This window comes from Cibotium barometz, chromosome 64 (genome assembly GCF_041138505.1).
Source record: "Cibotium barometz isolate CiBa-2024 chromosome 64, ASM4113850v1, whole genome shotgun sequence".
Taxonomy (NCBI): domain Eukaryota; kingdom Viridiplantae; phylum Streptophyta; class Polypodiopsida; order Cyatheales; family Cibotiaceae; genus Cibotium; species Cibotium barometz.
This window is the reverse complement of record NC_141109.1, coordinates 11,061,266-11,082,850: the sequence shown is the minus strand read 5'-3', so window position 1 is coordinate 11,082,850 and position 21,585 is coordinate 11,061,266. Positions and strand designations below refer to the sequence as shown.

Sequence of the window (21,585 nt, the reverse complement as noted above, 5' to 3'; positions counted from 1 at the left end):
TGGGTGTGGAGTAGTTGAGGCAAACGTGTTAAGGTGAACTAGGAAAGAGAGGGATGGGAGATAGTGCCTTTCTCCAACCTTCGCACTAGCTTTGACAGTCAAAAATGGGGAGGGGTAAAAGTATGCAATGTCCAATTAATTCCTCACATAATTTCTCTATGTTAGTTTCTCAATGGGAAGGTTACTTTAGCAAAGTAAAATAAAACACATTTTTTTAAAGTGGTTTTCTACTTGCGGCTTTTATTAAAAAAGGAAAAGATAGAGCTCAAACTAATAAAAAATGATAGTGAGTATAAGAAAATGCGATCTTCTGAGTGGTCATGTAATTGGGTGTGTCGGTGTATATAACTAACAATTAAGTGTGGAGTAGTTGAGGCAAACATGTTAAGGAGCACTAGGAAAGAGAGGGATGGGAGATAGTGCCATTCCTCAAACTTCACACTAGCTTTAGCAGCTTTTTTAAAAAAGGGGGAGGGGTAAAAGTGGAGGTAAACATTGAGTCTTTGACTTCCTCTTAACACTATTGTTTTATCATAAGTAAACTAATAAAAAGTAAGTATTTTGTTGATCTTAATAAAATATGGGGTGCTTGCAACAAGGAGTGTAATAAATGTTGTCTGCCAATATTTCTTGGAATTGGTAAAGATTTGTCATGTAACATAATTAAACTGGGGATGGAAAATTTAGAAGAAGATTGAAGATTTCCCAAATATTTATAACCTTAGCCTTTTGTCCAAAGTACAAGTGAGAATATGTGTTTTATTAATTATTTGAATCACTAAATATATTTTAATAACCTTAGACCTTTTCCAAGTTACAAGTGAGAATATGTTTAATTAATTATTTGAAAAACAAAGCAAATCGAGGGGCACATATTTGAACAAATAGATAATCTCAAAACTTAGTGGGTCATAGTGACTAGTCTTCATGCTAAAAAAGGTGGAGAGGTGATCATGGCTTATTTACTTCTCAAGGTTGTGGGTGGATAGCCTTATTAGGAGGGTCAAAGGTGTAACTTTAGCATATGATAGAAAGTTGATATTAAAAAAAAGCAGAGAGGTGATTATGCCTTATTTACTTCTCAAGGTTGAGGATGGATAGCCTTATTAGGAGGGTCAAAGGTGTAACTTTAGCAAATGATAGAAAGTTGATGTTAAAAAAGCAGAGAGGTGATTATGCCTTATTTACTTCTCAAGGTTGTGGATGGATAGCCTTACTAGGAAGGGTCAAAGGTGTAACTTTAGCCAATGATAGAAAGTTGATATTAAAATTCATCTCTATAATAGGGAGGTGATCGTGCCTTATTTACTTCTCAAGGTTGTGGATGCGTTCTGGGAGGGTCAAAGGTGTAACTTTAGCACAAATGATAGAAAGTTGATATTAAAATTAATCTCTATAATAATGCCAACGGAAAGCTTTTAGTTCAATTGAGAGAGACGTTTAAAAAATGGATAGAATAAGGGCAAGAGCAAGCTTTTTCCAAATGAAGGGGGCCACATGGAGGGGATTTGAGGGTTTTTAATTTTTTTCTATGATAATACAAAGCATGACCAACCTTGGCAAACATTAAGGTGGGTGGGCGATATATAACAAAATGGATAGGCCAACCTCATGAGACCCTTGGATTGTGTGTTGGGACCCCTCCTCCTGATGCTCCTTAGGTGGAGCCTTCCCCACTATTTGCCCACTCTTGCTTCTTTTTGTACATAAGCACTTAGCACAAGGAGAGAGAGAGTGTGTGTGTGTGTGTGTGTGTGTGTGTGTGTGTGTGTGTGTGTGTGTACTGCCTAGCACTTCCATGTGTGTTGCCTTTGGCTTAGCCTTTGCCTTGGACTTTACACAAGTGGAAGGCACTTACTCCTAGAAGTGGAAGACAACACCCTTGTTGGGTCTTTCAATTTCTTTTCACTCTTTTGCATCTTACCCTCTGAGAAGGTGATTGTCTCTCATCTTTTGTTGGACTCTTTACTCTTTGCCACTTCCTCCCCCTTGTTGGGCCACCCTTTGTGAAGCCTTTTCAACACCCCCCTCCCTCCCTCCCTCCCTCTTCTTCTCCCTTCCCCCTCACCAGCCCACATTTGGCTATGTACATTCCTGCCTCTGCTAAACCTAGAGTGCAACTCTTCCCCATGGCTCAAATCCAGCATTTGCTCTTGTTGATGATGCTGATTGTTCTTTCCCTTACACCTTCTTTCAATGCACAAGCCCCCCTTCCATCCCCCATAGCCTCTCCGAGCCCCGCCCCTGCCCCTGCCCCCGCCCCCGCCTTCTGCAACATAACCCAAGTCATAGAGAGTGCAGGGCAATCCCTGAAATTCCTCCAGCTCATGAGTGAGACTAAAGTTGGGGAAATGTTCCAGAACCAGGCCAATCAGACAGACATAGGCATCACGGTTTTCGTGCCGACCGACCAGGCCTTCGCGAGCCAACCAGCAGCTACTCTACTGAAGAACATAACCGAGCAACAGAAGGTGAGCTTGTGTCAGTATCATGCTCTCACCAAGTGGTATTCTCTTGCATCTCTGCAGCAGACACACGAGAACATAACAAGCACATATGCAACATACAATGGAGGGGGTGGGAAGTATACCCTCAATGTGACAGATCAAGATGGGACGGTGACCATCAAGACAGAGTGGTCCACTGCTGACATTATAAGCACTCTATACAATGCAGCCCCTTGCAGCATCTTTGCCATCAATGAGGTCCTCTTGCCTGTGGACATCTTCGGCCTCCCTTCGCCCGCGCCCGCCCCTTCCCCTTCCACAGGGGCCCCCGCCCCATCTTCATCTTCACCCTCCTCATCACATCCATCTGCTGCATCAGGCCCTTCCTCTGAACCTAGCCATGCACCAACCCTCCCTCCTTTCCAAACTCTCCTCTTCACTGCTCTCCTCCTCTGCACTCTCAAGCTCTCTCTGCTGTAAAATTTAGGGTTTAGTGCTCTGTGGTTAGGGTTTCTTCTCTCAAATTAGGGTTATTTCTGTGGAATTAGGGTTTGTTCTTTCCTCCATTCTTTCAGAAAACCCTAACGATGGCAGAGCACGAGATCAGCCTGTGCTTAGCAGAACTTCTACAGATCTTGCCTTCCTTCGGTGCCTGAAGCAAGGATTTGAAGGAGTGATCGTGTTTGTGTCTTGTATTGTTTCTCCGAGCAAATAATAAATGCGCCATTTATTCGAAACTAGCCGTTCATAGAAAAAAAAAACTCTTTTTTTCCAAATTTTAATTTGAATTTTCCTATAATTTTCACAATTGATGTCTAAAAATCACTTCTCCAATTTTCATTGTGATGACCACTAACACAATTTGAGGTCTTTACAACGGGATAGGCACCCAAATGGTAACTTGTTGGATAGGCTAAATCGCTTGCAAATAGGCTATAGATCTTTGGGTCTTTACAGTTAGCCCCTTGTCACACGCGTGGGAGAGATCGTGAGAGACGAGCGGGGGAGCTCTCTCTTCATGGGTGGGTTGTGTCTATATAGCCCTTTAGTGTTTGCTTTTCCCTTGTCACACGCGTGGGAGAGATCGTGGAGAGACGAGCGGGGGAGCTCTCTCTTCATGGGTGGGTTGTGTCTATATAGCCCTTTAGTGTTTGCTTTTCCCATGGCAACTGTGTAAAGTCCTTTATTTGTGAATTTAATGAATTTCACACAAATGAATTGCTCCAATGTGAATAATAGAACTGAATTTAATGAATTTCACACAAATGAATTGCTCCAATGTGAATAATAGAAGTTCACATCTTGTCATGTAGGGCTTGTGCGTGTGATTTCAAGTGAAAATCCTTTAGCAAACTCATTAAATATAGCTCTTTTGCATCAGAGAATATACACTTCTATAGGGAGAAGCTAGTGAAAAGAGCAACTTTGCATAGCTTATCTTTCTTGTTATGTATAATAATGCAATTAAAATCAAGATCCACATTGGATTTTCTGACTAAACACACTAGCTAATAACATCCCTTCAGCTTGACAATCTATTAGATAGATGAGGGTTGTCATTTGTGCATAGGCTGTGGAAATAATGATTCATTGAACACACTTCAAGAGTGGCTAAAATAAAATTGTTTGAGGTCTTGAAATCTTTTGGATGTGCAAGGGTTTATGTACTAATGATATATATTCGCTACTACTACCTAATGTGTATATTCACCATGCAATTAGTTTATGTAAGATTATTCTCACCCCTTCAACCTTTGTATTCCCCCCCTCTTCTCTCTCCTCTCAACGCCATGTCCTCTGCATATTTTGACATATAAAAAATTAATGATATAGCCCCATTATGTTATGTTGTGCTATGGATCCTATTCCTATTTGTTAGGCCCCCTTTTTTAAAGTGCAAAGTGGTTAATTTATCCACACTACATTGATTTTTGAATGAAAAAAGTTAATGTGTTAGCATGCTATAACATTTTCTTGTTTTAGGCAAAGTTCCCATTAGGGCTTTGTTTAACAAGCTCCAAGCATTTGCTGAGGGTGCAAGCATGAAACAAAGCATTTAAATTGTAAGGCAATAGATATTTGGGATTTCTATCTACTAGCACCCATGGGACTTGGGAGGTATGTCTCCCATGTCGAACATGTTGTATCTATATATGGGATGAAGTGTGAGTGAGAGACATAGCACGGGCTTATACCTAGGCACATTTAGTAATGCACTCGCACACCAAGTAGGCACGTTAGGTCTCTGGCGCTTAGTGGAGGTTACATGGTGCCGTGTGCCCTGAGGAAGGCCCTCCCCACCTTGACGATGACATGCCAATGCAGAAACATGACTACCATAGAAGAGATGATGGAAACATCGAAGCCACGACATGACAACAAGCGGTGCCGATTGATGCGTCAGTGGGATCATGGAACCGACACATGGAATGACTTGAGCCTACCTTGGGCATGGAGATGGTGCTGGGGAGACATAGTTGGCCTTTGTGGCCCAATGTCTGGGACCACATTTTGGGATTGTGACACTTGGTATCACAGTGCAAAGTCCAATAGTGTGTCGATAGGGGGGCAAAGTTCAATAGCATGTCCATAAGGGGGGGGGGGGGGGGGGGGGGGGGCAAGTGGTGTGAGGATAGCCAAAAATAGGGGGAAAAAAAGGCAAAATGGTGATTTGATCATGAAAATGTGGCGACCATAGAGTGGATGGCACAAAATATCCAAAATGCATTTTTCCAGCATCAAGATGAAAGAATTTGCCCATGATTAGATACACGTGTGTGTGGATACAAGGTATATGACATCCTTGGTTGGGCCCATTGAGGACTCAAGCTATAAATACAAAAGCTTGAATTACAAGAATTTGCCCATGATTAGATACACGTGTGTGGATACAAGGTATATGGCATCCTTGGTTGGGCCCATTGAGGACTCAAGCTACAAATACAAAAGCTTGAATAACAAGGTAGCTCATGACAAGGGTCCAAACGATGAAATTTGGGGACACGTTATATATTAAAAGTGATTAGCTTTTCAGGTAGAATGTTTTGTGAAAATGCAAAGTTCAATGACAAGCAAGTGGAATGATGATTCGAACACAAGGGAAAGTATCTACAAGGGCCATTTTTTAAATAAATAACTTACACATGAGCTAGATCCGAGAAACATCAAACTTGGTCTTGGTGGGGCTGGTAGTGCTTTAATTAAGAAGGACAATGGGCTCAAGACCTCACATGAAGGAACCACCATGGAAGGTGATGCATTGATACAAAACAACAAAGGCAAGAAATGAAGACTCAAGTGGCACTTATGGATCGATTATAGCACCCGATTGCATGGTAGCAAGCTAGGAACATAACAACAAGATCAAACAAGGTGTCTTGAGGTGATTATAAATCTTTACGACAATAAGGGAGTAGTTGCAGAAGATTGGGTGGGCACATAAAGCCACGATGCTAGTGGGAAAATGCTAGTGAGCACATAAAGCCACGATGCCACTCAGAAAAGGCTAAGTGAGCTAAATGTTCGAAACCACGTTTATTACCAGTTGGTAACAGCATCAAAGGCCGCGGAAGCCTATTATTATGGATGATATCCCAAGCAATCAAGTAGAGCTTGAGGTGTGCACACATGGCCAAACAAAGGAAAGGTACCTTTAGTTGTCAAAACCAAAACCCAAAACATTTAGGCTAGAGATTCTAGTACCTCAACCAATTTTGAAATCAAGCTAAACCACTTGGTGTGACCCAAAGCCCAACAAGGATCAAAAGGTAAAGTCAAGAGAGGACTCGGCATGGGGATATGTGTTCCAGCAAGTCAGAAAGGTCTAAGAGGACACCAACATGTCAATGGCACTTGGAGAAGCAAGTTTGGTGAGCTAGACATCATGCAATTGGATTAAGAGGTCACTTCACTAAAGCTTTAAGCAGAACTAAGTCTAAGGAGACATACTTAAGGATCTACAACAAGCCGAGTAGGGCAAATAGTATTTGCAATCAAAGGTTGTGAATAAAAAGCAACTACAATCAGTGAATCTTGGGACTAGCTAACAAAGGAGAAATGGTTGGAATGCTCACATTATAGATTCTAGCAATAAGGCTCACAATAATATAGAGTTTAAGTTTTTGAAGGTGGGAGATCGTGTAAGGCCAACCTATCATGAAGGCTAATGTGGGCTCAAGAACTAGGACTTTGTGCCCACGAGCACAAAAAGGTTTATGAAGGTTTATCAAGTCATTAAGATCAAGAGAAACATAAATGAGGTTGCAGAAGGCAAAAGGGTCAGGAACCATTATAATCCAAGATGGTGTTAGTAAGGTTAGGTAACTCAGGTCTAGGAATTTTGCACCCATGTGCAAATTGGTCAAAATAAGGCAACATGCCCAAGAAGAACCCAAGGATTCAAGGAATCAATGGCAAAGAACATGCAAAGCTTATCTTGGTGTCAAGATAGCTAAGGCTTGGCTTGACCATGAAAAACTTGTCCTCCTAAATACATCGATAACAAAAATTGGAATGGTAGATGATTACGGTTCGTAGGATCACAAGCCAAGAAGATAAAGTTCATAAAGGTCAATGAAGTTCATCTCCTTGACAACTCGAAAATCATTGGGAACTCTTGAGTTGTGCAATCATTAACACGGCCAAAACATATAGGACTTAGCGCGAGCCATGTGCTACATTAGCTACATCAGCAAATCAAGCTTTGAAGGAAGGCATACGAGAAGGCAAATGAGCAGTGTGGTACTTCACATCTACAAGATATTTGTTGTCCAAAGGACATCTACATTAGGCTCAAACAGGAGTCAATGGGGCTAATGCAGCAGTCTGGTATCTCGTACATTAGGATCGGCTATCAAGAGGGGGCTATAGTTCATGCCAAATATAGATCGAAATGTAAAAATGTGCACCATTATAGTGGGTTAGTCATTGTCTAACCCAACACAACAGTTTGGTATCTCGTACATTGGGATTAGCTATTGGGATTAGCTAATCAAGAAGGGGCATATAGTCCAAGCCAAATATAGATCGAAATGTAAAAATGGGCACCATTATAGTGGGTTGGACATTGTTTTTGCTCATGACCTTGAAGCAAATATAGATCAAAATACAAAAATATGCACCGTTGTAACATGCTAGACATTGACTTTGCTCATGGCCATAAAGCAAGTTAAGGCCTCCCACTTTCTATTTTTCTTAGTAGCACATAGACACTTTTACAACCACTCTCAATCCAGCTCAAAAATTAATTCATGAGGACATCAATTCCAGAAAGAGGGGCTATATGTAATACGAGAGATATTTGGGATTTCTATCCATGACCCATGGGGCTTTATGTGCCAAACATGTATATAGTGATGAAGTGCAAGTTAGAGGTATAGCATGGACTCATACCTAGGCATACTTAGTAATGCACTCACGCATCGAGTAAGCATGCTAGGCCTCCCAAGTGATGATGGGGGTTACAAGGTGTCACGTGCCTCAGGGGATGGCCTCCCTACCTTAATGGTAATATGTCAATGCAGAAATAGGACTGATGGAGAAGAAACGATGGATATGGCAAAGCCACGATGTGATGGTGAGCCGTGCCGAGTTGACAGCCCATGCAAGTGGGATCATGGAACCAAGACAAATGAAATAAACAAGCTTATCTTGTCCATGGAACTAGGTTGTGGAGTTGGGTGCGACCTTACAAGGCAAAACACGCGATGAGGCTGATGGAGTCGAGATGCATGGTGAGATGGGGAGCTGGGTCACCTTGCAGTCCGATGTTTGGGAACCATGTTTTGGGCCCGTGACATAACTTGGTAGAAATTGCAATGTAAAGGCTTCATTTTCTTCAACGATTTTGACCTTCTCTCTTTTTGGCAAAGTTTTTCGTTGCAATAATTACACGGGGGTTCATGTAACGAAGTGTGGTGGGAACCTTGCCTTATTAAGTTGCGGAAAAGCTGCATTAACCCATTGACAATTATTATTTATTTATTTATTTTCCATATGTTTGGCTGGACACGTCTTTTGACAGCTGCCCAATGCAAAATTGACATGTGGGTTGCACAAGCCGAGGCGCTTTCATGTGAAAGCATGCGAACACAATCTTAGCCGTATGGAGCCGTCTTGAGCGCATGTGGAAGCATGTGAACACAATCTAAGCCGTATGGTGAGCGCAATGGACAAGAGCAGAGAGGCGCCCACCATTACATAACAATCAGATGGTGGGCGCTGACCAGATGGCGCCCACCATTACAATGGAGATAATGAGCTGGGAAGCAATTTTGCCTATCTACCTCAACCTTGTACCAAATCAAGACACTCATTACACAATGCAAAGAAAAGCCCCCATCAATAAGACAAATTGAAGAGAGATATATATATATATAGATTTTTAGGCAAAGCTCTATAAAAGAAAAAGGAGCAAAGTTAAAAGGTGGTCAAAGCAGTTACAAGATTAGCAAGCAAGTGAGAATGTTAAGAAGGGGTGAGCTCTCATATTTGTGTGTGTGTGTGTTAAGCTACATATTGCAAGTAGTAAGATTGCATTTTGGAATCACTTTATCCATATGTTTCTAGAGTTGAGAGTGTGAACCCGAGTCATATGTCTAATAATCGAGTCATCAAGTGTATATCATCGAGGAGGGGCCATCCATTCTAGCATATAGGCTTGCCACTTTGTGGGCAGTCCAACAAGCTCAAATCACCGAGCGTGCCTAAGTGATTTTATGAAGGCAAAACATAAATAGAGCAATAACAAGTCCAATGATGATGGAAAATAGTGTCAAAAACGAGTAGTCCCATGGTATAGAGGTGTCCATGTGTGTGAGAATTGCATATCAGCTAGTCCATTATCATATTTATTTCATCCATGGTTTGTCCATTTAAAGTTCATCCAAATATGACTATACAAGTCACATAGATTTATTAGGGTTCATCCCATGATCTAAGGTATGGGTATTGTCATATGGATACACATACTTATGCATATCAATCTCTCTCAATCATTGAGAGATATGTACTACACTCTAGAGGTACGAGTGTATTGCCCAATGAAATATCATATACAATTATATTTCTATGAGCTTATATCACATATTTATTTTGATGGTTTAGTCCATTTGTGTGTAGTGCCCAATGGCATCCATATATTGATTTTTTATTCCATATATGTGTGGAGCACCCAATGGTTTAACTCCACATATGTTTAAGCATCTAACTATTAACTTTTTTGTTCCATGTATGTGTGGAGCACCACCTGATTGTCTAACTCCATGTATTTTTAAGCACCCATATATTAAATCTATATTGTGTGTGCACGTGTAAGCATATATGTGTGTGTTGGGGGGGAGGGGAGGGGGGAGTTAATATCTCTCTCTCTCTCTCTCTCTCTCTCTCTCTCTCTCTCTCTCTCCAAAACCAAGCGTAGCTAGCAATAGCTCTCTGAAGCCCTAGTAGCAGCTCTCTCAAGCCCTAATGGCAGCCCTCCCAAGCCCTAGTAGCAGCCCTCCCAAGCCCTAGTAGTAGCTCTCTCAGGCCCTAGTAAAGCTCTCTCAAGCCCTAGTAAAGCTCTCTCAAGCCCCAATGGCAACTCCTAACCCGTTTGTGAGGTGTGGGGGGCTAGACTCAAGCCACAGTGTCACGTAGGCTGTAACGCCTGTGACCGACGGCGGCAGACCGGATGGCTATATCCGGGGTTCAGTGGGAGAGGACGCCCATGCGGAGTCATGGGCGGCCAGGCTAGTGTGGACGGCAGGCCACACACTATATAGCTTGGGGGATGAGGGGCAATCCTCATTCTTCCTCTATGGCTGGGTGGTGAGCCAGAGGCCGTCCCCTCTTGTGGTAATGCCCGTAGCGGCGTTACGGGAATGTAACATTGGTATCAGAGCGTGGTTCGAGGGAATCGTGAGAGTCCGCGCGTGAACGGGGGACCGGAGCCCACTCGATGGTTTTCATCCACAATCTCCTTATCTCGAATGGAAGGTGTGGAGGGAGGCAGCCATGGAAGAATGGAGGGGAAGAACTCTCTCTCTCTCTCTCTCGATCCCCGTCTCACACACAGCAAGCAAGGGAGGTAAGCAATTTTGAGCAGCGATTGATTTTTTCTGAATTGAATTTCTGCGTTGAATGTCTGCTAAAGCTTCGTTGAAGCTTGTGTGTGGGAGGGGCGCAAACCACACCTGTGTAGAGGTGGGGGGGGGCGCACTGCGCAGAGCCCATGGATGCTTGCGCTGACTGCCTTGAAGGGGCTGAGTGGGGAAAGAGCCTTGAAGGGGCGAAGACTTGCTGGGCCTGCTTTGACGTGGCGCGAAGAGCAGCATTCAGCCCACGTCAGTCGTGTAGCGCTGAGTGGGGGGGGGCGACGTCAGTCGCGTAGCGCTGAGTGGGGGGGGCGTAGCAGCAGACTCCTGCACCGGCGAAGACCACCTCTCGCCAGCCAGCCAGGCCAGGGCCAGGGCCAGGCCGGGCGGCCAAGCCAGCCCAGGCGGCCAGCCCAGCGGGCGGCCAGCCCTTAGGCGGCCAGCCCAACGGGCGGCCAGGGCCACAACCAAGGTGGCCAGCCCAGCCTTGGGCGGCCAGGGCCACAACCAAGGCGGCCACCAGCGGCCAGAAAAAAAAAAAGTTCTTTATTTTTTTTAAATTTATTTTCATTATTCAATTTTAATAAAAATTGAAAAATGAAAAATTCAAACAAACGCTCTCTCTCGGCTGGTGAAAAAAAAAAAAATAGGCGGCCAACCCTTGATACCACATATACGCATGCCCAGCGCACATCTGGCAACGGGCGGCCAGCCTGGACACTCCCCACGGGCAGCGGCCACGCCCGAAGCGGCGAGGGCCGGCCCGTTACTTTATTTTATTTATTTATTTAAAAAAAAACACAAAACAATGGTACACCCCACGCAAACAAACCCAACACGGTCGTCATGCCGTGTGGCCGTAGTGCCTGTTTTCCACGAGAGAGACCCACCGCACACGACCGTAGCGTCGCGTACTAAGAGAGAGACAAATCCCACGGACGTAGTGCCGAGTCCTTCGAGAGAAAGCCGTTCTATGGCCGTTGTGCCTAGTGAACACGTCTATGACCGTAGCCCGCGAGAATATGCGCAATGCCTGCATCCTCCAATGTTTGGTACCAGTTGTGGACGCATTGGTAGAGTCCAACCCAGTCGTGCCGTAGTGCACCCTGGCCATTTGTGGCATAACGCACTTGCTCGTGCGGTGCACGTACGTCTAAGGGTGCCGTAGCGTGCCCATGTCTGCTGAACCATTGACAGTCTTGCACACACGTCATGTCATGGCGTGCACATGTTGGTGTCACGTCGTAAGTGCACTCCTACCCACATTGTGCCGTAGTGCACTAGAATTTTTTTAAGGTGGCAAGAGGGAAATCGATGGTAATGTTCTCGCGTAGTTCGAGAAGTATTCGTTGACAATACATAAATACATGATATAAATTCTCTCTGTTAGTGGTTTAACCATGTGGTTTACCACAAAGTAAATATGAGAGTAGATCAGACACATTGTTCTTGTTGAAAGTCCACAAGACGATTTCCAATGTGCTTAGACCCAATGAAAAATGTCTACTTGGACATGGTCCATTGTGACGAACAAATGTAGTCCGTAGAGACACTTTTGCAAGCGCAGTCTTGCCATGGTCATGACTTCTAAAATTGGTCAATGGCATTTAAGATAGCTGGGATTGAGGTCGCGTTTGTCGATTACCTGCTAGTAGCCTTGATCACATGACCCCATTAGCAACGTACTCTCTAGACATGACTAGTGTTAGACTCTGGGAGCGTAGCCTGCCAGATTTCAATTTCCACTTTTGCGAGCGTCGTCTTGCTAGAGTTAAAGTTTTGTTCGGACAAATTTGTGTTTGTTTTGTAGTGACAAACAAATCTGAAGGGGTATAATCTTGAGATGTAATGCTCAATGCCCTTATAGAAGTTGATCGAAGAGAACTGTTCTTAAACTTACTAAGCATGGTTTTCTCTTCTTTTTATTGCCATGCGTCGACATCCCACTGCTCGAGAGTTTGTGGTGATCTTTCGAGGGGGGAAAGAGCCTTTTTATATGTCACATCAATTGGTTTGGTGTAATTTGATGGTATGGGACATCAATTCTCACGGAATCGATTGTAGTCTTGGTGGAATGGGACGCCAAGGCTTGTGCATGTAACTTGACTCTTTGGCAGGTTTGTATGTACACTTGTCCGTAGTGATAAAATGTGCAAGATAAAATTTGAACTTTGACAATTACAAATATAGCCATGAGTTGGGATAAAACCCAGTTACAGAGTTCGGAGAAGCTCTAGGTAGCAAGACCATGATGGTGTACTAGTGCTAACAGAGTGATTTAGTTCCAGAGTGATCTAAATCTAGAGGTTAGCAGTAAGACTAGATTGGTTGGACAGTTTCATGCATGGGGGACGCCCTATAGCATTTTGCAAGTGTAGTCTTGCCTATGTTCAACATAAGTGTGCGATTGTGTGAGCACATTTTAGTTGCTACCATATGAATTTGGGAAATATATTACTTTCCTACATAAGCAATTGTAATATTGCATGACAGGCTATTTTGCTTACAAAGTTCAGGTGCGTGTAAACCCTATGAGTCGTATGACCCCTAAGGAATGAGTGGAGCATTTCTAGGATTTAATAAGGTTTTACATGGCAATAGTGAGTAGTATCTCACTCCAGATGAGCCTGGTTGTTGTTAATCGGATCCGACATATGAAGTGTACATAAACTTGGGCTGAGTTAGGATAGAAGGCTAAGCCGGAGAGCTTAGTGGTAAATCCTACTATATCTGGTGAGTTTTGACTTAACCGGAGTGTTAAGAAGTAAACTCAAAGTCTGGGGCTGAACCGGAGTGTTCGGAGGCAGACATATCTTTTGTTAAATCGGAGAATTTAGCAACAAATGAGCTTGGGGTGAACCATGGTACCCAGGAAAAAAGCTCTTCACACTAAAATAGTGCACAATAATTTTAGGGTGATAAAAATCCATCTCGCAGGAATGTTGTACAACTTTCCATAGATGATAGATGAAGACCATGTACTTTACGGAGTTAAAGTACATAGGTGGTGACTTCGGCGCCACATTTTTTGTAGGAAGTCACCAGTGGTGTGGTTAGGTCGGCCGAGACTCCACAAGACCTATGCACTAGTTTTTAAGTTGACCTCTATGATAAGGACGTCCAAATATTCGTGTAAAGAAATTGTACTGCAATGTGCAATGGAGGGGTCAATTTGTGTAGTCACTTCTTAGCAGCAAGTGACTTAAGCATCTTGTTATAGATGGCTGTATATGGTACTCCCACTCGGGGGAGGTACGCCATGGGTACGGAGTTACTCACAGACTAGTATGGAGCTACTAGTGTGATGATAGTGGGTACGTAGTTACTCACTACTAATACATAGCTGCTAATAAAATTAAGATCCTCGAGTGAAAGATACTCTAGATCAACATTTTAAATTACCGAACCACATTCATGAGTATCGAGGTACTCATAAATATGTTGACGTTGCTCAAATCGAGGGACCGATTTGTTCGATGGTATGGAATAAGCAAGGAGAGTGGAGTAACTTAAAAATTACATATCACTAGTCCTAGTGAATTGTCAAGGTCATCCATAGTTTGATGATCCCCTCTACCTATCAGATAACATTCAATTTTGCAAGCCCTGGCATTTAATCCGTAGTGATTATGAGTTGGGTGTGAGATATGGTTATGAAGTTCTTACAAGAGTACTCGTTTATTTGCTAGTCATTGGTTATAGCTTGGTAGAGATTGCCACCTGTAATGGGTTGGTAGCTTTACCGCTATAATGAGGAGGCAGCAAATAATGTTCTCATAGTTATACTTCATACCAACACCAAACAGGGATAGGATGAAATTCCTAAGTTCATCATCACGAAGTACTGTGATGTTTGCATTTATATTGAATGTATGATGTAATGAGACATTGGGCTTGTGTAATTACCATCAATTATCTAGCAATCTATGGCTTCGCAGCAAGCTCAGTCATTATATGTGGATTGATAATGTGGTTATTAGTACTTTGAAATTTTCTTGATAAATGGTATAACCCACCCAAATGATTCATAAGTGTGTAACCGCTTATGAAGGGTAATAATATGCAACAATGAAGCACTTTATTACAAGTGTGAAACCACTGATCTGTTTGCAGAGAAGTTTATCAATAGTACCACCATATGTGCGTAGACACTATACCACATCTTCGTTGCAAGATGTTTAAAAGTTTCTTGGAAGGACTCAAGAATATAACATATGATATTAAACATGGTCTAGATTTATTCTTGGACCTATGACACTAGCGCGTAGTCCGCTTGAGAGTAAAATTTTGAGGACAAAAACCTTTCTTGAGGGAAAGAAGGGATATCCTCAAATATCACATAAATTGGAATAGTTGGGTGAGTCCAGACAATACTTGAAGGGATGTGTCTGGTAATAGCAACAAAGAGTTGTAAGTGATTGGATGTAACTCCAGACACCCGTAGTGGTGCAAAATCTTTATCAAACATCTCCACATACTATAAGATCTACCTGCAGATGTAGTATGGCATAAGAGATAGGAAGTTTGATTGTTATATTTGAAAGGAAATCTTCAAAACTTACATTTACTCTGAGCTAAAGTGGAGTTTAACCATCCGTAGATTGATGGTAGTTAAAAAACTCAACAAGATTCTAGAGCATATGCTTGTGCAAAGATGTTACTCTAAGAGAGAAAATATCTCTCAGCTTTGGAACTAATCCTTGTGATGCATGATTAGATTGACTCTAGTTTATTTCTCCTATGGCCGTAGAGCTTTCCAAGGAGAAGTTTTAAAAAGTTGGTGAAGCAACATGTAGCGTAGTCTACAAATAGCTAGTAGCATGGTCTAAGAACTTGCGCTACTAGAGTGCTCTCCAGTACATTAGCTTCTGTGCTAATGACATGATGCAAAATAAGGCATGAAATTTGCCTTAAGGTTTTGGTTGAAATACCAAATCATGGCTTGTGTGAGCATGATCCTGTCTTTACAGAGGTCTGGCGTACTGTACGCGTACGCACTTTGTCACAACCGTGCCCACCTTCCTTACCGGCACGTAATGCTAGTCCGGAGAGACTGGCCGTAGGTGTGGGCGGATAGCAAAGCGAGAGTTAGTCCAGAGAGGCTAGCCGAGTCTTCGGGGTATAGTTTTGATAGTCCAAGTGTGGGTCATCCTGGGACTCAGAAGACCTATGCACTAGTAAAAAGACAGTTTTATTGGCCTAGTTTGTTTAAGAACGTCCAGACTTATGTGCTGAAATGCAGTAAGTGCCAGGTCAATAAACATGAACGTTTTAAGGTTGGAGGACTCTCCGTCCACTGGAGATTCCTCAAGGGAAATGGGAAGCATTTCTATGGATTTCATTATCGGTTTACCCAAGACGAGTCGAAGGAATGACTCGGTGTGGGTGGTAGTGGACAGGTGAATTAAACTGGCAAAGTTTATTACCACGAGAAAATGCCAGAGTTAGCAAAACTCTTTATTGAACATCTCTACAAGCTATATGGCCTGCCCGCAGATATAGTGTCGGATAGAGATAGAAAGTTCAACAGTCATTTTTGGAGGGAAGTCTTCAAAAAGTTGGATACTACTCTGAGTATGAGTATGGTAGATCATCCGGAGTCTGATGGTCAAACTGAAAAAGTTGACCAAATACTCGAGGATATGTTGCGTTCTTATGTAAGTAAGAAGCAATCAAATTGGGAAGAATATTTGCCCATATTGGAGTTTGCTTATACAACTCCAAGCATTCAGCGACGACTGGATTTACACCATTCATGTTAATGTATGGATTCCAGCCGAGATCTCCAATGGCTGTAGGCCTAGAAAAGGAGAAGATTCAATCTGTCAAGGATTTCCTTGAAGATAGGAATGATATGCTCAAAGCTGTACGCGAGAGCATTCGTAGCGCACAGGATCGCGCTAAAACATTTGCCGATAAAGGACGCAGACAAGTGACCTTTGCAGAAGGTGACTTTGTATTTTTAAAGGTTCCTGCGCAGTCAGCAACCATGCAAACGGGAAAGTGTGATAAACTTTCTCCTAGATATTGCGGTCCTTTCAAGGTCCTTAAGAAGATTGGGGACGTAGCGTACAAACTTGAGTTACCGGATAGTTCTCAAGTTCATCCTGTCTTCCATGTCAGTAAACTGAAGAAATCAGTTCACGGGTTAGAGAACGCAGTTTCTCCAGAGATTTTGGTGGACTTGATAGAGCCACCAAAGATACCACATGAACCGGAAAGGATTCTTGGGTATCAAAACAGACAAACCCGACATAAAGTGTACCAGGAGGTACTTGTTAAATGGATAGATAGGGATGAGGAGGTAGCTACCTGGGAATGCCGTAGTGCAATTTCCAAAAGGTTTCCCCAGTTTGTTTTCGAGGACGAAAACTCTTCTTAAGGGGGGGGTAATGTCACGTAGACTGTAACGCCTGTGAGACCGACGGCAGACCGGATGGCTATATCCGGGGTTCAGTGGGAGAGGACGCCCATGCGGAGTCATGGGCGGCCAGGCTAGTGTGGACGGCAGGCCACACACTATATAGCTTGGGGGATGAGGGGCAATCCTCATTCTTCCTCTATGGCTGGGTGGTGAGCCAGAGGCCGTCCCCTCTTGTGGTAATGCCCGTAGCGGCGTTACGGGAATGTAACACACAGTGCCCCCTCCTAACTTAAACCCATCGGCAGTGAACCCAACTCAATCGTCACACTGACATGAGACTCCGCTACTTGGTGTGGTGGTTTACCTAGCTCGCTCTAGGTTTGCAAGCCCACTCCAAGTTTATAAGCCACCTTGTTACTTTGCAAGCTTGATTGAGGTAGCTCTGCTGCCACACTACATCCCCCAACAACTTTGTGAGTATTAAACCAACCTTAGGGTTACCTCATTTAAAAAAAATAAGAGGAGGTTTCTATACACCAAATCTAGCATAGTTACTTGAAGTCATGGATTGTAGGTTGCATGGATAAAAGTAAGAAGAAGCTTGCCTCCACCACCATGGCTCTCTCCATGCTAAGAAAACCAGCAACTACTTGTCAAAATGAGTGGATGGAGTACCTCCATCAACAACTTACCCTCTTGTGTGGTGAGAGAATGCATCTCTGAAGGGGCACCCTTGAGATCTCAAAGATTTTCTCACAACATTAGAAACCAACAAAGTGACACAAGCAAGGTTCATCCTCACCAAAGGCTAAGGAGGTGGAAAGCACCATCAATGAAATCATGGTATGTTTACCCCTTCCTCAATAGCTCAAGCATACACAAGCAAGGAGGTGGAGAACACCATTGATGGAATCATGGTATGTTTATCCCTTCCCCAATAGCTCAAGCACACATGTAAGAAAACATTATACACACACTAATATTAAACAAGAGATAAAGTGAAATGTGTTATGGGGATTACAATGACTGTCCTTGTAGAGCTTCCCAAGGGAGCCTCTCCAACCATGTTTAATGTAGCTAGCCTGGGTTGCAACTCTCACTGTTTTCACCTTCAGTGTTGGTTGTAGCTCTCCAAGGACATACCCCTCATGGATCCCTCATAGCCAACAAGCCGCCATGGTGGTGGTTGTAGCTTTCCAAGTACATACACCTTCTGGACCCTTAGTAGCCATGGTGTTGATTGTATCTCTCTAAGGACATACCCCTCATAGAACCCTAATAGCCAATAAGCAGCCATGGTGTTGATTGTAGCTCTCCAAGGGCATAACCCTCATAGACCCCTCACATAGCCAACAAGTAGCCATGGTGTGGTGGAGACAAGTACCTCCAAGACACACTCTCACTCACACACAAGAGATAAGGAAGTAAAGAAGGCAAGAGGTCTCAATCTCACACAAGGGAAGTGTTCATTCTCATTAGCTGAGCTATCTTTTATACCACTTATGCTGCACGGTCACCCAAACTTGGGCGATCGCCCTTAGTCTAAACTATATAAATGTGTGTTGTAGGCTAACTAATGCGTCCAATTGATGCCAACATTACACTTATCTTGGTTATCTCTTTTTTACATCGTTATGAGCGCACTAAAGCAGAGAAATATACATTAAGTGCTAAACAACTGCTCGAGCATGCTAATTTACCAAGTGATGTTAAATGAATAAATTAATGATGCTGGCCATCACTTGTAAATATTCCATTTGCATAAAAATTTATTGATGGAACACCCATTAGAGTCATCCACCCAGTTAATCACCATAAATGGGGTTAGCATCTCCCCTTGTCATATGTATGTTTGTACTTGGACCTACGGAATGAAAGCAAAGTTGAGGGGTTGGTCCATGTGTCGATGAAGAAAAGGTTTGGGATAGTTTGGCCACCACCAATGTTGGCGTGAAGCACATCATGAACCTTTTAAGTAGCCATGGGAGTTGCATGGTAGTTGTTAGCCTCTAGGGATTTCATCATATTAAAAGTGGTTGTTGTTAACGAGGTTGTTAGCCTCTAGGGAGTTCATCATATTAAAAGTGGTTGTTGTTAACGAGGTTGCAGATGTCAAGTGCAATGCAGGTGCATGGTAGTTGTTAGCTTCCAGGGCTTTCATCATATTAGAAGTGGTTGTTGTTAACGAGGTTGCAGATGTTAAGTGCAATGCAGGTGCATGAGTAAAATAAGAAAAGAGTGCCTAGTGCAGGCACTTGAAATATACAAGTGCCTATATACTTCACATTAAAATAAAAGAATGTTGTGTAAGGAAAACACATGGGCTAGGTGCTCCAAACGATGGGTGGTACCTTGGGCCAGTGTTGCCACCACCAAGATCCCCTCATCTGAAAATGTTCCTAAAGGTTTGAGACTTCTGTTCTCTTACAAATATTGTGCACTATGTGTGTATGTAGAAGTTGAATGAAGCCAAAGTGAGGATGCTTGAAAGATGCCATGGGTTGAAGTGTAACCTTTGAGCCACTAAATAAGCCAATTTGATCCTCTTAGCCAAGAAAACATGGACAAGTTTAACCTTCGAGCTAAGAAAAAGTGGACAAGTTGGCACCAAAGGGAGTGTTGAGAAAAAGTGGTGCCAAAGCATAGCACTAGGAGATTTCCACAAAAATTATAGCTTGTAGGTCCTCCATCACCTTAAGGTTTTGGGGTATGGCTGTCTAGAACAATTTGTGGAAACCTCTAGTTAAGTGTGCTTTGATTTGAACACAACTAGGATGGGTGGCCTCCTAGGACTTGGACCCCCACCAAATTTCTAACATGGTATCAGAGCCATGGGTTGAAGTGTAACCTTTGAGCCACTAGAGAAGCCAAGTTGATCCTCTTAGCCAAGAAAAAATGGACAAGTTTAGCCTTTGAGCTAAGAAAAATTGAAGAAGGTTCCTACTTGTACCTCTAATAAGTGGTGCAAGTACACTCTACAAGCTCAAAGTGGCAACTTTGTGAGAAACCATTACTAGGCTATGCTTAACCATTCAAGGGAAGGAGGAAAGAAAGAAGAAGATGGCCCAATCATGAAAAATGTGCTTCAAATAGTTGCAAGGGAGTAGAACAGACACTAGCCCTATTTCAGAAGTAGAAGAAGATGATTTACATTAGGAGAGATAGGCTTGTAAACTTTATAAGCCGTCTCCTACTAGGCTGCTGCACAAGAGTAAGAAATCCAGAGATGCTCATCACTAGTTACAAGACTTTTGCAAGTGTTTGGTCTTATCAGTAGGTCCTCATGATACAACCTTAAACTATATGGCTTGAGAGCATATCAAAAGTTTTGGAAATTAACTATGGGGCCAAGTCCCAGGATGTCACCCATCTAAGTTCTGTTCACATCAATGTGCACTTAACTAGAGGTTTCCACAAATTGCTCTAGCCATCCAGACCCCAAAACCTTAAGGTGATGGAGCACATCTGGTCTATCCATTTTTGTGCAAATCTCCTAGTGCTTCGCTTTGGCACCACTTTTCTCAACAACCCCTTGGTGCAAACTTGTCACATAAAGTTAAAGTTGGTAAGGTATTAGGCTTAAACATTATGCATAAAAACCATTACTCTATGCATAGTCTAGGCATGCATAGAGAATAGAGCATAGATCATAGAGCATAGAGCATAGAGCATGAAGTATGCATAGTCTATGCAAGCATAAAGCATGCTCTCTTTATGCGTGCAAAGACTATGCATATTCTATGCATGCATGCATAGAGCATAGAGAATACTTTGTGTATGCATAGAGTATGCATAAAGCTCTACACATGCATGGCAAAGCCTATGCATAGGCATTGCCATGTGTAGGCTTGTCTATGCATAGCCAAGCCTACGCCAAAGCATGCATAGAGTATGCAAGCTCTAAGTATGCATAAATAGTATGCTTTATGCATGCATAGAGTATGCTCTCTCTCTTTAATCCTAAACCCCATCACCCAAGGGTGAAAACAAGAAAATATTAAATAGAAAAAGAGCTTACCTCAAGTTGTTAAGAAGATTTGGGCTCAACAATAGAGAGACCTACAATACAAAACAAGAAAACGAGATAAGCATAAAAGTATTAGGCTTAAACATTAAGCATAAAAATCATTCCTCCAAACATATGTCACGCGAGTACATCATCCGCATAAATGTTGAGGATAAGGAGATGATCCTCTTGTTTGCAGACATAAAGAGTGATTTCAATGGGGCGATTCTAAAACAAGAAAGAGAGCAGGTACGCATGTATCTTTTGATACCAAGCACGAGGAGCCTGTTTAAGGCCATATAGTGCTTTGCACAATTTGCATACCTAATGCTATGTACCCTTCTAAACAAAGCTAGGAGGTTGTGTGACATAAACCTTTTCATACAAATCACCATTCAGAAATGCAATTTTGACATCCAACTGATGCACGTTGATGTAGGTGTAAAAGTCTCATCATAGTGAATGCCTTCCCTCTAGGCATAACCCTTGGCGACTTATCGAGCCTTATACCGATCAACAGAGCCATTAGGCTTGCATTTCAACTTAAACACCCACTTGGTGCCTATAACACGCTTGCTGGGCAAGACGATCACATAACTCCCATGTATCATTTTTGGCAATGGAGTCCAACTCCGAACGCATGGCTGAAACCTAATTGTCATCCTCCAAGGCATCAAAGTGAGAAAGCGGTTCCTC

The 21,585-nt window shown here is 42.8% G+C and overlaps 1 protein-coding gene across 1 annotated transcript; it reads left to right on the top strand.

The window, feature by feature from the left end:
- Positions 1-1,789: 1,789 nt before the first annotated feature.
- LOC147603309 (fasciclin-like arabinogalactan protein 7) lies at positions 1,790-3,184 on the top strand. Its single transcript, XM_086796678.1, has one exon. The coding sequence runs from the start codon at positions 2,085-2,087 to the stop codon at positions 2,925-2,927; it is 843 nt and encodes a 280-aa protein (XP_086652804.1). The 5' UTR covers positions 1,790-2,084; the 3' UTR covers positions 2,928-3,184.
- The last annotated feature ends 18,401 nt before the right edge of the window (positions 3,185-21,585 follow it).